General features: G+C 39.7%; 1 protein-coding gene across 2 annotated transcripts in view; it reads left to right on the top strand.

Moving 5' to 3' along the window:
- The window catches only part of LOC126425186 (uncharacterized), a 75,827-nt gene that overhangs the window by 46,464 nt on the left and 14,981 nt on the right, over positions 1-14,382 (top strand). For both annotated transcript variants that reach the window (XM_050088140.1, XM_050088141.1), the window contains one exon: positions 9,799-10,105. In XM_050088140.1, the coding sequence (XP_049944097.1) occupies positions 9,799-10,105 (307 nt within the window). The remainder of the gene's footprint in view (positions 1-9,798; positions 10,106-14,382) is intronic.

Raw genomic sequence — 14,382 nt, 5'->3', positions numbered from 1 at the left:
CATGAAAAATGCTGCAAAATGACACCTTTCCCAGTTCTCTAGCTCAATTAGGGCAACTCCTAGGGCAATTTAAAAAAAGTCCGTTCACACATTTTTGGCCAGTTTTTGAAAAGTTTACATGATCATATTTCAGGAATGGTTTGAGGTAAAAAATTGAAATTTGGTATTTTTCTTAGTTTCAGCACCCACTATAAGTATACCAACTTTCAGCAAAATCTAAGAGGGTGAGGTAAAATTTTTATTTAAAGTGTGTTGATTTGACATGGAATGACTCGACACCATTTTTCAACTGTATACTTCAAGAACCTCTAGCTAAATAAGTTGTTGTTGTTGTTGTGGTCTTCAGTCCTGAGACTGGTTTGATGCAGCTCTCCATGCTACTCTGTCCTGTGCAAGCTTCATCATCTCCCAGTACCTACTGCAGCCTACATCCTTCCGAATCTGCTTAGTGTATTCATCTCTTGGTCTCTCTCTATGATTTTTACCCTCCATGCTGCCCTCCAACACTAAATTGGTGATCCCTTGATGCCTCAGAACATGGCCTACCAACTGATCCCTTCTTCTAGTCAAGTTGTGCCACAAAATTCCCCCCAATTCTATTCAACACCTCCTCATTAGTTATGTGATCTACCCATCTAATCTTCAGCATTCTTCTGTAGCACCACATTTCAAAAGCTTCTATTCTCTTCTTGTCCAAACTATTTATCGTCTGTGTTTCACTTCCATGCATGGCTACACTCCATACAAATACTTTCAGGAATGACTTCCTGACACTTAATCAATACTCGATGTTAACAAATTTCTCTTCTTCAGAAATGCTTTCCTTGCCATTGCCAGTCTACATTTTATATCCTCTCTACTTCGACCATCATCAGTTATTTTGCTCCCCAAATAGCAAAACTCCTTTACTACTTTAAGTGTCTCATTTCCTAATATAATTCCCTCGGCACCATCTGACTTAATTCGACTACTTTCCATTATCCTTGTTTTGCTTTTGTTGATGTTCATCTTATATCCTCCTTTCAAGACACTGTCCATTCCGTTCAACTGCTCTTCCAAGTCCTTTGCTGTCTCTGACAGAATTACAATGTCATCGGCGAACTTGAAAGTTTTTATTTCTTCTCCATGGATGTTAATATCTACTCCGAACTTTTCTTTTGTTTCCTTTGCTGCTTGCTCAATATACAGATTGAATAACATCGGGGATAGGCTACAACCCTGTCCCACTCCCTTCCCAACCACTGCTTCCCTTTCATGTCCCTCGACTCTTACAACTGCCATCTGGTTTCTGTACAAATTGTAAATAGCCTTTCGCTCCCTTTATTTTACCCCTGCCACCTTCAGGATTTGAAAGAGAGTATTCCAGTCAACATTGTAAAAAGCTTTCTCGAAGTCTACAAATGCTAGAAACGTAGGTTTGCCTTTCCTTAATCTTTCTTCTAAGATAAGTCGTAGGGTCAGTGTTGCCTCACGTGTTCCAACATTTCTATGGAATCCAAACTGACCTTTTCCGAGGTCGGGTTCTACCAGTTTTTCCATTTGTCTGTAAAGAACTCTCATTAGTATTTTGCAGCTGTGACTTATTAAACTGATTGTTAGGTAATTTTCACATCTGTCAACACCTGCTTTCTTTGGGATTGGAATTATTATATTCTTCTTGAAGTCTGAGAGAGTTTGATATCGTAAAGGTCTATTAACTGTGAAATTTTCAGATTTTTATTTAGTCCCCCAACAAAGATGTTGCAGGCCACAAAATGGAAAAATTAAAAAAATCCATTTTTTAAAATAGTGTCCTTTTTTAACCCTGCGTTGCTCGTGCGGATGGCACTCGTCATCCACATGACTTTCCCGCCCAGTTTAGTCTGACAGGGCTAGATTGAGTTCGCGCTATTTTCAGTACCTTTCTGTTAGCTCTCCGGCTGTTAGCTCCAGTCATTGTTGTCTTTCAGTTACAAAAAATACATTGTTTATGAAACATTATTAAAATCTGGAGGAGACTTGTCATCCGCACGAGCTCTGCTGTCACAATCTGATAGAAAGTAAGTCTGTATTACTTTATTGTCTTCCTAGATTCAATCGATCTTTCATGTGGGTAAATTTAGACGTATTGAAACTGATTGCAGTTACCTTGTAATTTTATTACACATTTGCCTGGACCAAAAAATCAAGCTCGTATAAAAAAGACAGAAATAGAAATTCTGAATTTGTTCGTGGATAAAAACATAATAAGCATTATCGCAACATGCACTAATGTATACACCAATTAAGTTTGTGTTAACTTCTCTAGGGAAAGGGATGCTAAAGAAACAGATGTGATAGAGATCATAGCTGTCTATGTCTATGTAAATACTGTAAATGTTACAAAGACTGTTTAAGTCTATTTTCAAAAAAATGGGTGACAGTTGTAGAAAAATCTAATGTCAGTAAGTGCCCAGAGAGAGACATAGTCAGGTACCCTCCTACAAGGACATCTCGAGACAGTTAAGAGAGAAGTTTTGGTAAATCTCCAGTGACTTACAGACATATGTAAAGTAATATAAAGTTTGTGTTTATCAGAGTGTTAAAACAAAAATGGACCAATGCTGAAGAAAGGTAACACTGGAAGAAAGTGTGAAAGCTAGGTAAAGTGTTTTCTCTTTCATATATTAAAATTGTAATTATGTTATGAAGCGTACATCAGCGTGTGAAGTGCTGTTGATTGTAAAGTTTATTGTAAAATAAAAATGTATACCTATCCCACCAGAAAAGAAAATAGTAATATTATATGAAATGTCCAATATTGTAAAGTGAAAGAGGTCTTTATTTCAGGTATCAGAATGTAACAGTGATATTGTAAAAATTTAAATGTATTTCATACAGGAAAAGTTTGATTTATATGTATTTCTATTGTGGAGAACTGTAAAGAATTTGGTATATAGATGCTAGGACAGTATCTGCAAATTGTTCCCTAAGGGATGGAGGTATTGCATATTTAAAGAATGCAGTGCCTGAAAGGTAAAAGAATGGAAGGCAGAATGAATAAGCTTTCTAGAAAGTACCCATAGTACAGAGGAAATGCTACATGAAGGGGTCACTTTAGGCATTGGTTGAAATGTCACATAGACTCATTGCGTATCAGGTGAGCTCACACGAAGAAGCCGTGAGGTGTGGCATGGGCTGGCGACAACCATATACAGTCACACATGAGGCCCCGCAAGGCAGTTGTCGGAAGTGCTGATGTGAAAGGTGTGGTGTCACCGCCAGACACCACACTTGCTAGGTGGTAGATTAAATCGGCCGCGGTCCATTAGTACATGTCGGACCCGCGTGTCGCCACTGTGTGATCGCAGACCTAGCGCTACCACAAGGCAGGTCTCGTGATACGAACAAGCACTCGTCCCAGTTGTACGGACGACCTAGCTAGCGACTAGATGTACGAAGCCTTTCTCTCTCATTAGCCTAGAGATAGAATAGCCTTCAGCTAAGTTAATGGCTACGAACTAGCAAGGCGCCATTAGCCTTACAGTGATTGTAATTAAAGTCTCCTGTGTATAGTCAAGAGCGATGTACCACAATGATTGATTAAAGATAAGTATTAATCCAGCTACGTACTTTTCTTGCTACCATTCAATAGTTATCCTGTTCCAGAATTGACGCCAGTCGGCGTGTGTGTACGCGTGCCTTTCTTCCGGCTACCGTGTGGCGTAACAGTCTTGTTACGTCACTACAAAAGGGATGGCATATCCTGCCACGCAGTATAAAGGCTAAGGCGACAGTGTCTGAGAGTGAGTTCAGTTCAGACAGCCGTTCAGGATGGACATCTATGTAGGTCAGGCCTGGGGCCTGGACTTGTAATGTTCGCTCTGGCTCTGCTCACATTCATACTTAATTCCCTCTAGGGGAATTTAAAATCAGTGATAGTGTACTTCCATTCGAGTCTCTTACTCATTTTTTGCTCAGACAGATATTAAAAAAGGTAGTTATTCAAGTTTTACCTATTCATTCACATATTTGCTGGCAGAGCTCTATGACTTCTTCAAAATATTCAGATAGCCATCTCAACATCACCTAACTGGACTGACTCCTCAGCCTCTTGTATCAGTAAGTGTCTAGAACACTCGCTGGACGCGAAAATATTCATGCTTGAAAACTATATTTCGTGAATATAGGTTGCATTAGTTGTGATGTTCTAATTGGTTTTTATCAAAGTTTAACTTTGTCTCGAGCAGGAAATGCTAAATATTACTAAGCTTGCCTGTGGTTGACCACGGATACAAAAGCTCAGACATCTTCAATGAATTATGCAGTGCAAGCTGGCACATAATAGAGCATATCATCTATTTTCCTGACTGAGACAGGATGATACATCTAAAGATATATGCCATATAGTCTTAGAGTGTAATATAATAACATACTCATGATAAACAGTTGGTTCCACAAGAAAATTACCAGCCACATTGTAATGCAGAATGTGAATGTAATTGTAATCTCAGCTTGACAGTTCTCTTGCATAGCTCGGCATACCAAATAGAATACAGTAGTCCTTTGTCTTCCAAAGTCAGTCCCATCATTGTTCAGCTTTGGCTTTTATTCCTGGTTCAATGCACTACTTCAGCCTGGATTAGCTGTACATGTAGCATACACAAGTGTCCTCATTGGTACTTCCTCTAGTGACGTTACTGTAGCCACCAACTCACCTTGAAGACACATGCCACCCCTCGAGGTGGCTGACCACATGAAAATAAATGAGAAATACACAGAGTCGTTGAGCTATACAGTACTTTATCATTCGTGAGTATTGGAAAGTTAAATGTAGGATTACAGGTCACTAATAGAAGGCACTGTTACTTTCTTTTTAACTCAGTGACAGATGTATTTTCAGAAGTTTACATCAGTGACAGAATTAAACACCACAATCTTATCTTTATGAATATAAACCAAAAGTGAATTTACTTCTCTAAGGTTTGCAGATTTACTGTTTTGCTTTGTGCATTAAAAACTTATGACATCACTTTGCTTCTTTCGAAACGTTGTCATTTATATTATTTGCTAGGAAAAACAAATTGATTGAGCTTGCTTTGTGATTTTTGTGCTCACTGCATTTGATTTTGCTTTGTTACAAATGAAAATGTGTAGAAAATGAGAAGTCTTTCTGATTACACCACAATGGGTAAAAAACTGAGGACTCTGTGCCCCCCAGAATCCAATGAAGATAATGAGACGAGACTTATTGCCGTTTGAGAACATCAGGCTCTAGCTTGCTCTTAAGAAGCTCCTTCCAAAAGCAAGACGTGACATAACTCTGATTGAGGACGTCACGCTCTATCTCACTTCTTAGAACCCTTCTCTAACAGAGCCTGAAAGCTGCTACGCTCCTATATAATTTCACAGAAGTAGAAATTTTGACACAAAGTTGCTCAGGTGTAAAAGTTTTTCTATCCCGAATTCCTCTTATTTCTAACAATTAACCATTTTGCTTTAAATGTGGACACACCCTATTGAGTTTATATTATGCCACGAACGTAAACAAAGTACAAGGCTAGATGCTGTGATTTGTGGGTGTGGACCTTAGTGCTAGCTGCTTTTCTCACAGCCAAGTCTAGGTGGCTCTCCCCGATATTGGTGAAGCACGTAAGCTCTTTATCATGTCCCTGATAACACTTCTTCAAATGTTATATACGAAAAATGCATTATAAGTCAAAATTAAATTCCATGTGTATGAATTTTGTGTACAGCTATAAACAAATACCCAAGCAACAACAGATTTCTCGGCTAGTACTGAATAAAAAAACAGCAGCAGTTAGGAAAAGCATTCAGTTTATACCCATTGAGCTCTAGCCACTGGTCAGGATAGAAATGAAATAGTGTGAGCAGACAATTAGAACACATAATAGCATTTATTCCAGCCTATGTGCTCTGCTGCCGCCCCCCCCCCCCCCAAAATAAAAAAAAATAAAATAAAATAAAAATAACTCACCTATGTTGTTTTTGGAACACTTCTCAGTGCCAGTAGACAACAAAATCCATGTACAAAGAAAAAATGGTACTTGGTATCATCTAAACTACAATGATGAATGCAGATTGACATGTAATGCCACAGACACAGTGATTTCATGTGTTGGCATTCACACACTGTGCATGGAACAAAATGTATTTGCCAACAATTTTCAGGAAGAAAGCGTTCAGTGGTGTTGCTTGCTAACTGGGAGGTAAACCTAGCCTAAGGGACACTTTTTTGTGTTATAGCAGTGGATTCTGTATTGTTGTGCCTTCTTAATATTTTATTTTATTTTTGTGGCCTATTGTGTGGTTTGTATTAGGACTTTATAAATTTCCTGGAAATATTATATCACAAGAGAGATAAATATTTAAAATAAGTGCAGAGAGGCACTTTGAACAATTTACTGTTTAAAAACATCTATCAGGTTAAATTTCACAAATGCAATTTAACACCCCATAAAATTTAAGAACACAGTTAATCATCTGTATTCATTAAAAACGGGTGGGCCAAACAAAATCTTCTATATTCCGTCCAGCAAACAACAGCTGGCTCATTTACGTAAAAGCACGATCTGTTCTGGTAGGTCTCTTGGTTGATATGCAATATGCTTCAGGCCAGGCGTTGCTGCTCTCATATAGTACATACATTAATTACAATTTAGATACCTGCAACATGCTCATCTGCAACTGTATTAGTGTCTTGTCATACAATCAGTGACAACCCACACCCAACGAGTATAGCACTGGCCTGAGACATACTTAGAGCAAAACAGCAATGATTCCAAGGCACTTTAAATAATCCCCAAAATCTTAATAACTACTGTCATTGAAACCAAGATGGCCAACTGTCGCCACAATGCCATGTAGGCAAGCATATAGCATACAATCTTAATCTTATACTATTCATCAAGTCTTTTAGATGTTTACAATTCACCTTTGATTAACATGGTGTGGTCTTTTTTGACTTCATGCTTCTATCAACTGTTGCGGTTTAGTCTGTTCCCTTCCCATTATTGCGTCCATAGGTTCATTAGCTTCGAGTTTAGTTGGTGAGCAGATTGGCAGAGTGTGATGTGTTCTTCGAAAGCTTCTATAACGTTGGTGACATCTGTTTGAAAATCACTTGTACTCATTTTGACAGCACTACATTGCTTGTGCATTTCTTTTTCTTTTTTTTTCCTGCTTTTATTTTTGTTGCGGAGTCTTGATATTTTCTAGTTCGTAGCATTTGAAATATGTAGGAACCTAGGAATTCTGCAGTTAAAGGATCTGATTCAAATAGAAAACAATGTGTGAACATTTCAGATCCTAAATTTGAGGAAACTGTGAGCAGATGGTTAGAGGAATCAGATTAGAGTGAGTAAGATGATGATCTTGAAGAATCTGGACCCACTGTGAGCGAGCATGACACTTTTTTCAGAGCAAAGTGGAACAGAAAATAAGTGATAAAAGTAGTGATCCATGTGATGACCAATGCAAAAGCAAAAATCTCTTCTACGGCAAGAACAAGTATGATTGAGCCAAAGCATCTCCAACCGGAGCTGCTAGAAGTCGTCACCACAACATTATCATGAAATTTCCATCCACCAAATTGACTAAAGGCAATTCAAAAGACCCTTTTTCAGTATGGCATCAATATTTCAATTAAGTTCTTGATCACATCCTACTATGGACAAATGCTGAAATAGATTATGTCTGACAGAAGCAAAGCTGAACTATTGAACCTGCATTTGCATGAACGTTTGGCTTTTTGAGACTTATGATGTTTCCTTCTGATTTTAAATCCAATCAAAAAAAAGTAAATTATGTATTTCCAACTGATGATTCAGGTTGATAAATAATAAAATGTCTCGTGTCTAGGAACTGTTTCATTTTGTTGTTGAACTGCTTGCAGTTTGATGACTTGTCAAAAGAAAAGCAGTGGCTTCTTTTCTGTTTAGAAAAGTTGTGGAAAATTCCCATAAATGTTACAGCTTAAGCACATGTGCTATTGTACATGGAAAACTAGTTTTCTACAGTGGTAAATGCTCTTTCGTGGTCTACGTGCCCAAGAAGCCTGGTAAATACAGCTTATAACTTATGTCCTTGTGTGATGCAATGACCAGTTACTTGTATAATGGGTATTTATGCATTGGAAAAGGCTCTGAAGATCATACGCAACTGGGCAGTGAAAAGAAACTGGCACCAATTCAATCTTTATTGTGATTGTGTAAATCAAATTTCTTTTTCTTAGAGAAGCACTTCTTGCATTTGCCAGTCTGCAGTTATATCCTCTGTACCTTAGCCCTCAAGAATTATTCTGCTGCCCAAATAAAAATTATCTACTCCTTTTAATACCTCTTTTTCTAATCAATCCCCTCAGCATTGCTTGAGTTAATTCAAATAAATTCCAATACTCTAATTTTACTTTTGTTGTTGTTTATCTTGAGACCTCTTTTCCAGACACTATCCATTCCATTCAGCTGCTCTTCAAAGTCCTTTGCTGTCACTGATAGATTTCCCACTCCAAATTTATCATTGGTTTCCTTTGCAGCTTACTGAATGTACTGATTGTATAACATTGGGGATAGGCTGCAACTTTGCATCACTCCCTTCTACCGTACTATTGTCTTTTTGCGGCCTTCATCTCTTATAATTGCAGTCTGGTGTCTGTATAAGTTGTGAGTTTCCTTTTGCCCACTGTATTTTGTCCCTTCTATCTTCAGAATATCAAAGAGAGTAGTCAAGTCAACAGTGGCAAAAACTTTATATATAAACCTGAAAGTATATTGGCTTTTTTACCCCGTCTTACAAGTAGTCGACTCAGTTTTATTTTCCACGTTCCTACATTTCTCTGGGATGCAAACTGATCTTCCCAAGGTGAGGCTCTACCCAAGTGACTATTAAACAACTGTGTGACACACTTCATACAAGATCTGTTAGAAAAGTATACGACTTTTGGCCAAGAAAAAGAAGACAGGTTTACTGTGGAGTATTGGACATCTGATCACCCTCAAAGTAGTTTGCTTGGGACTCCACACACTTCTCGGAGTGCTGCCACCATTGTTGGAAGCATGCCGAAAAAGCCTCTTTCAGAATGGAGTTCAGTTTGGCTGTCATTGCTGGCATAATGTCCTCTCTTGTCTGAAATCGTGTTCCTTTCAGTGGCCTCTTGAGTTGGGGAACAGCAAGAAGTCGCAGGAGGCCATATCGGGTGTGTGTCGTGAAGGAGGCATCAAATTCCTAATGACCACAAGTCCAGTCTCTTGAACTGCACAGCATCATGTAAGCGACAGAGGACATCCCTGTAGTGCTCATAGGTGATTGACTGACTCTGTAGGGCATACTTGTGGTGTACCAAATCGTGGGAGTCAAAGAAAGCAGCCAGCTGATGGATGACTGGAGTGTGGCTAATCTCCACCGATGTGCAGCCATCTTTAAACCGGTTGTACTACTCCTTATCTGTGTGATGCCCATAGCATCCTCATAAAAAGCCATCTTGTGTCTTCCGAATGGTTTCTACCTAGCTGTCACCCAGTTTCTGGCAAAATTTGATTCAGTTGCACTGCTCCAGTCATTCCATTATAAGACACAAGCACTGCACGCTACCTCACTCAACTGCTGCTTGCCAGCAACAGTGGGAAAAAATTCACGTGTACACAGAGCTTCAAGGTCGGCTCGTGGAAGTGTACTAGATTCTAATCCATCAGGTGTCTGCAGAAAAAAAAAATACTTTTCTAATGGACCTCATATGTGTAACATGTGAACATAGCTTGTAATATTGTTCAAATTCCTGCAGTTCTTCAGTTGTTAATACAGTAATTACTTTCCACGACAAAGGTCGAGCAATGCGGCAGAGGCAAATGGCCTGGACAAGCGCAGCCACTGGGCACGGCTGTGGGTCACAGTGCTCGGAGTGCCACCATCGCTTCTCGGGCGGCGGAGGGTGTTGCGTCTCGTGGAGGACGTCTGCCGAGGTGGCAGGGGGTCAATATGTGAGGTGGCTGGCCCTGTCATGGGAGGCCGCAAGATGCATCTCCGCATGGTTACAGCAGAACTTGCTTCTCGCCTCCTGAGGAACAATGGCGGGCTTCTCGAGATGCCAGCTGAGGGACCTCCGATTCGTGCAGAACCGTGCACCAATCAGGTGAGTGTAGATTCATTTGAAAAATTGTGTAGTGTTGTAAATTGCCTGATCTGGTTGCAGTTCTCTCTCTCTCTCTCTCTCTCTCTCTCTCTCTCTCTCTCTCTCTCTCTCTCTCTCGTCCTGAAACTTGCTCCTGTTATTATGTGGTGGGTTGGCGTTTGTGAAAGAACATACACTACACTGCAGCACACATTTTTTGGTATGCTACACTCATAGACAAAGTTCTGTGTTTTATTGGTGTTAGCTACTGGGTGCTGACTCACTGAAGATCATTCTATACAACGTCCGCAGCTCGTGGTCTTGCGGTAGCATTCTCGCTTCCCGTGCACAGAGCCCTGGGTTCAATTCCCGGCGAGGTCAGGGGTTTTATCTGCCTCGTGATGACTGCATGTTGTGCGTCTTTCATCATCATTTCATCATCATTGACTCGCAAGTTGCTGAAGTGGCGTTAAAGGACTTGCAGTCCGGCGGCCGAACTTCCCTGCATGGGGCCTCCTGGCCAACAATGCCATACGATCATTTCATCCTATACAACTATGTTCAGGTGTGCATTGGAATAATAAATAAAATTTGTTATTACATTTTGGTTGGCGGCAGGAAAGAGAGCAAAATTAGGAGACTTGAAATTATTATGAGCAAAGAAGCAAATCTGTTTAGCTGTGAGTTGTACAAAGGAAAACTAATAAAATTATAAGTACTATATTGTGAATATTTTGTATACTCCCATGCTGATTCACAGAGCCCACCAGAATTGGCAACAAAACAAGTCTAGCTTTGTACAGAAATGGAATGTGGATGATACACAGTTCAGACAAGAAGAGAACAGAAGCTTTGATAATGTCTGTTAGAAGAATGCTGAAGATTAGGTGGGGTACATCAAATAATTAATGAGCTGGTACTGATTCACATTAGGCAGAAATGAAAGGGAGAGAGAGAATGTGTGTGTGTGTGGGGGGTGAAAACAGATGCTTGACTGTGGTAAGTGGGATCGGAGGATGTGGGTTGAAGTAATTGCGCAGAGATAATGAGGATGGCATGGGATAAAGTTGACGACGATGACAACAACAACATGCCTAATAATGTTTAGCAGTCCCTTCCACCCTAATCACAGAAACAACATGGATGCCCCAAAACATGGAAAGCAATGAGGTGTGATTCCGATCCATGGCTAAATGACTTGCTATCCACAACTCACTGAATTGTGCTACAACTGGGTTGAAGTAGTGCATATAATATCCCAGATGGGCTGCTTGGGAACAGACCTAACAGGTGCTCTGCCCTCTGTGATTTTCTCCATATTTCCAGGGTTTGGTGAAGAGTGTTCGGACACGTTTCATAAAGCAATACAATGAACTTTCCTAACATTTGACCATGTGAGGTAGCACAGTTTTCAGCACACTGGACTCGCATTCCAGAGGATGACTGTTCAAACACGCATCCATCCATCCATCCGTCCATACTGATTTAGGTTTTCCACGATTTCCCTAAATTGCTTAAGGCAAATACTGGGATGGTTCCTTCGAAAGGGCACGGCTGATTTCCCTCTCTGCCCTTTCCCAATGCGAACTTGTGCTCCATATCTAATGACCATGTTGTCAGTGGAACTTTAAACACTGTCCTCCTCCTCCTCCAAGGACATTTGCAAAATTTGACTTTAAAGATTGATCTGTGTCAAGTAAAAAACGTTTCAAACCTTTTATCATAGCTGCCTGTAGGTGCGTGCATAGTATTAAAATCCTGAGATTGACAGTTCAATTCTTTCCAGACACGTCTTCTGTTTACTTTTATCTGAGTTCTGCACATGTCAAATGAAAATGATAACTGTTATTGGATCATAACTTTTTTACTGAAAATAATACCTTTTTATTTTTAATTGATGATTACCTACCAGTTCATACTCTTGAGGAAAAAAGCCTTGTTTCACAAAGCGCCGAGCATCGAGCGCACATTGGTCTATCGATTATTCGTATGGTTTGGAAACTCATCCCTGTTAATTTGGAACACATCCCAAGTTGATTTCTGGATGAATCGTAAGTTGATTTTTGAATTCGTTCGTAGTGTACATGATGTCTCTGGCAGAGGAATCCCCGTCGTATCTCGAAATAAACTTTCATGCAGACAAAAGGGGACAGGGCTACAGGAGCTGAGCAGAATAAAGCCGAACAGGTGAATGTCAATCGCTGTTTATGTTGACTGGGTTTGCAAATGATCAGCATTGTTATAATTATGAATGAAATCCGTAGAGTCTATCAGAGTGAGAATAAACGACTAACAGGAATAAAAGGCATGAAAAATTACGTATTAACTTTTCGGTGTATCCAAGAGAATGAAATTTTGACTGAAAGTTTTTGGCCAAATGGCTACACTAGTAAGGGCCAGTTGTACAGTCCCTGGCTAGCATCCGCTTAAGTTCTGTCCTGTGAGAAGCACGGAAAACGCATTGTACAAACACGTAATAACGCCCAACCAGAGAATAAACATGGGGTAACTAAACCGGTGATTGTGGCAGGGCTAGTGAAGTTAACTGGTGAATAAGTTTTGATACTGGAAGGAATAGTTACATAATTAGTGATGACAAGATTGATTGTTAGAATGACGAAGGAGAAGAAACAGGGCACAACACAAATTACGGAAGAATATGAAGATTCCAAATTTATATAAAAATTTTGTACTACTACATTTCGATCTCGTGCTTGAGAAGCTGGAGCGTATGAATGAAATGTGAAACAATTTCCTGATGTAAAGCTTTTTGCTTGTTGTAGTCCTAATAGGCATTTTATATTGGTACTTCGTGAATGATATTCCGTTGTGTTATAAAACTGACCATTTGTGCCAAAACCGTCTTGCTTATTTGCTGTGTGTTAAACTTGTTGTGCACAAGATTAGGCTGGCCTATTTTGTTTTATCTAGCAGACAGTGACAAAATACTGGTAATCAGATCAAGAAACCACACCAGTCAGGGGTACTATTTGTACTAACAGATTTACAATATTAGGCAATGACATTTCATTTTTTCATGTAGCAATATGTTTGATGATCTTTGATGATGAGGTAATAGATCCTTTCCCAGAAAGGAAAGCACACCAAGTAAAGGTGTTGTGAGATTAGAGAGAAAAAAATGCAAGGACATAAGGATTGAAGAAATGAATACTGTCTTGCTTGTCTCGTCTTTACTGGATTTATGTATCCTATATTTAATTTTATGTCACACAAAACAAAGTTATTAGCTAATAGGCAAGAAAGAATGCTATTTTTCTGAAGAGTTCTTGGTTTTTTATAAAAAAAAGGGGGAGGAGGGGTAGGATGTCAAACTGTATGACTGGGAGCAGGAGAGAGACCACAGGACATTTTAATTTCCACTGTCCTGAACACAAATAACATGTCCTACCTTTCCTCGAACACGTATGTTTTATGTATCAGACATCTTCAGTAAGATGTGCACTACAAAGCGAACATATTTTTGAAAAGTCGATTTTTAATTTTTGGCATCCTACCTCACTCTCGGTGATGCTGAGGGAATTAGATTAGGAAATGAGGCACTTAAAGTAGTAAAGGAGTTTTGCTATTTGGGGAGCAAAATAACTGATGATGGTCGAAGTAAAGAGGATATAAAATGTAGGCTGGCTATGGCAAGGAAAGCGTTTCTGAAGAAGAGAAATTTGTTAACATCCAGTATTGATTTAAGTGTCAGGAAGTCATTTCTGAAAGTATTTGTATGGAGTGTAGCCATGTATGGAAGTGAAACATGGACGATAAATAGTTTGGACAAGAAGAGAATAGAAGCTTTTGAAATGTGGTGCTACAGAAGAATGCTGAAGATTAGATGGGTAGATCACATAACTAATGAGGAAGTATTGAATAGGATTGGGGAGAAGAGAAGTTTGTGGCACAACTTGACCAGAAGAAGGGATCGGTTGGTAGGACATGTTCTGAGGCATCAAGGGATCACCAATTTAGTATTGGAGGGCAGCGTGGAGGGTAAAAATCGTAGAGGGAGACCAAGAGATGAATACACTAAGCAGATTCAGAAGGATGTAGGTTGCAGTAGGTACTGGGAGATGAAAAAGCTTGCACAGGATAGAGTAGCATGGAGAGCTGCATCAAACCAGTCTCAGGACTGAAGACCACAACAACAACAACCTCACTCTCGAGGGAGAGTGGGGTGGGGGTGGGGGGCGTGCCACTATCTAGTATTGCCTTGATTTTGAAATATCGTAGATCTAGGGCTGATGCACGGAGCAGTCTGAGTTACAGTAGAGAGGTGGATAGTCTCCGAG

Source organism: Schistocerca serialis, chromosome 10 (genome assembly GCF_023864345.2).
Source record: "Schistocerca serialis cubense isolate TAMUIC-IGC-003099 chromosome 10, iqSchSeri2.2, whole genome shotgun sequence".
NCBI classification, from domain to species: Eukaryota; Metazoa; Arthropoda; class Insecta; order Orthoptera; family Acrididae; genus Schistocerca; species Schistocerca serialis.
Note: the sequence above shows the minus strand (reverse complement) of the source record. Positions and strands in the feature narration are given on the sequence as shown.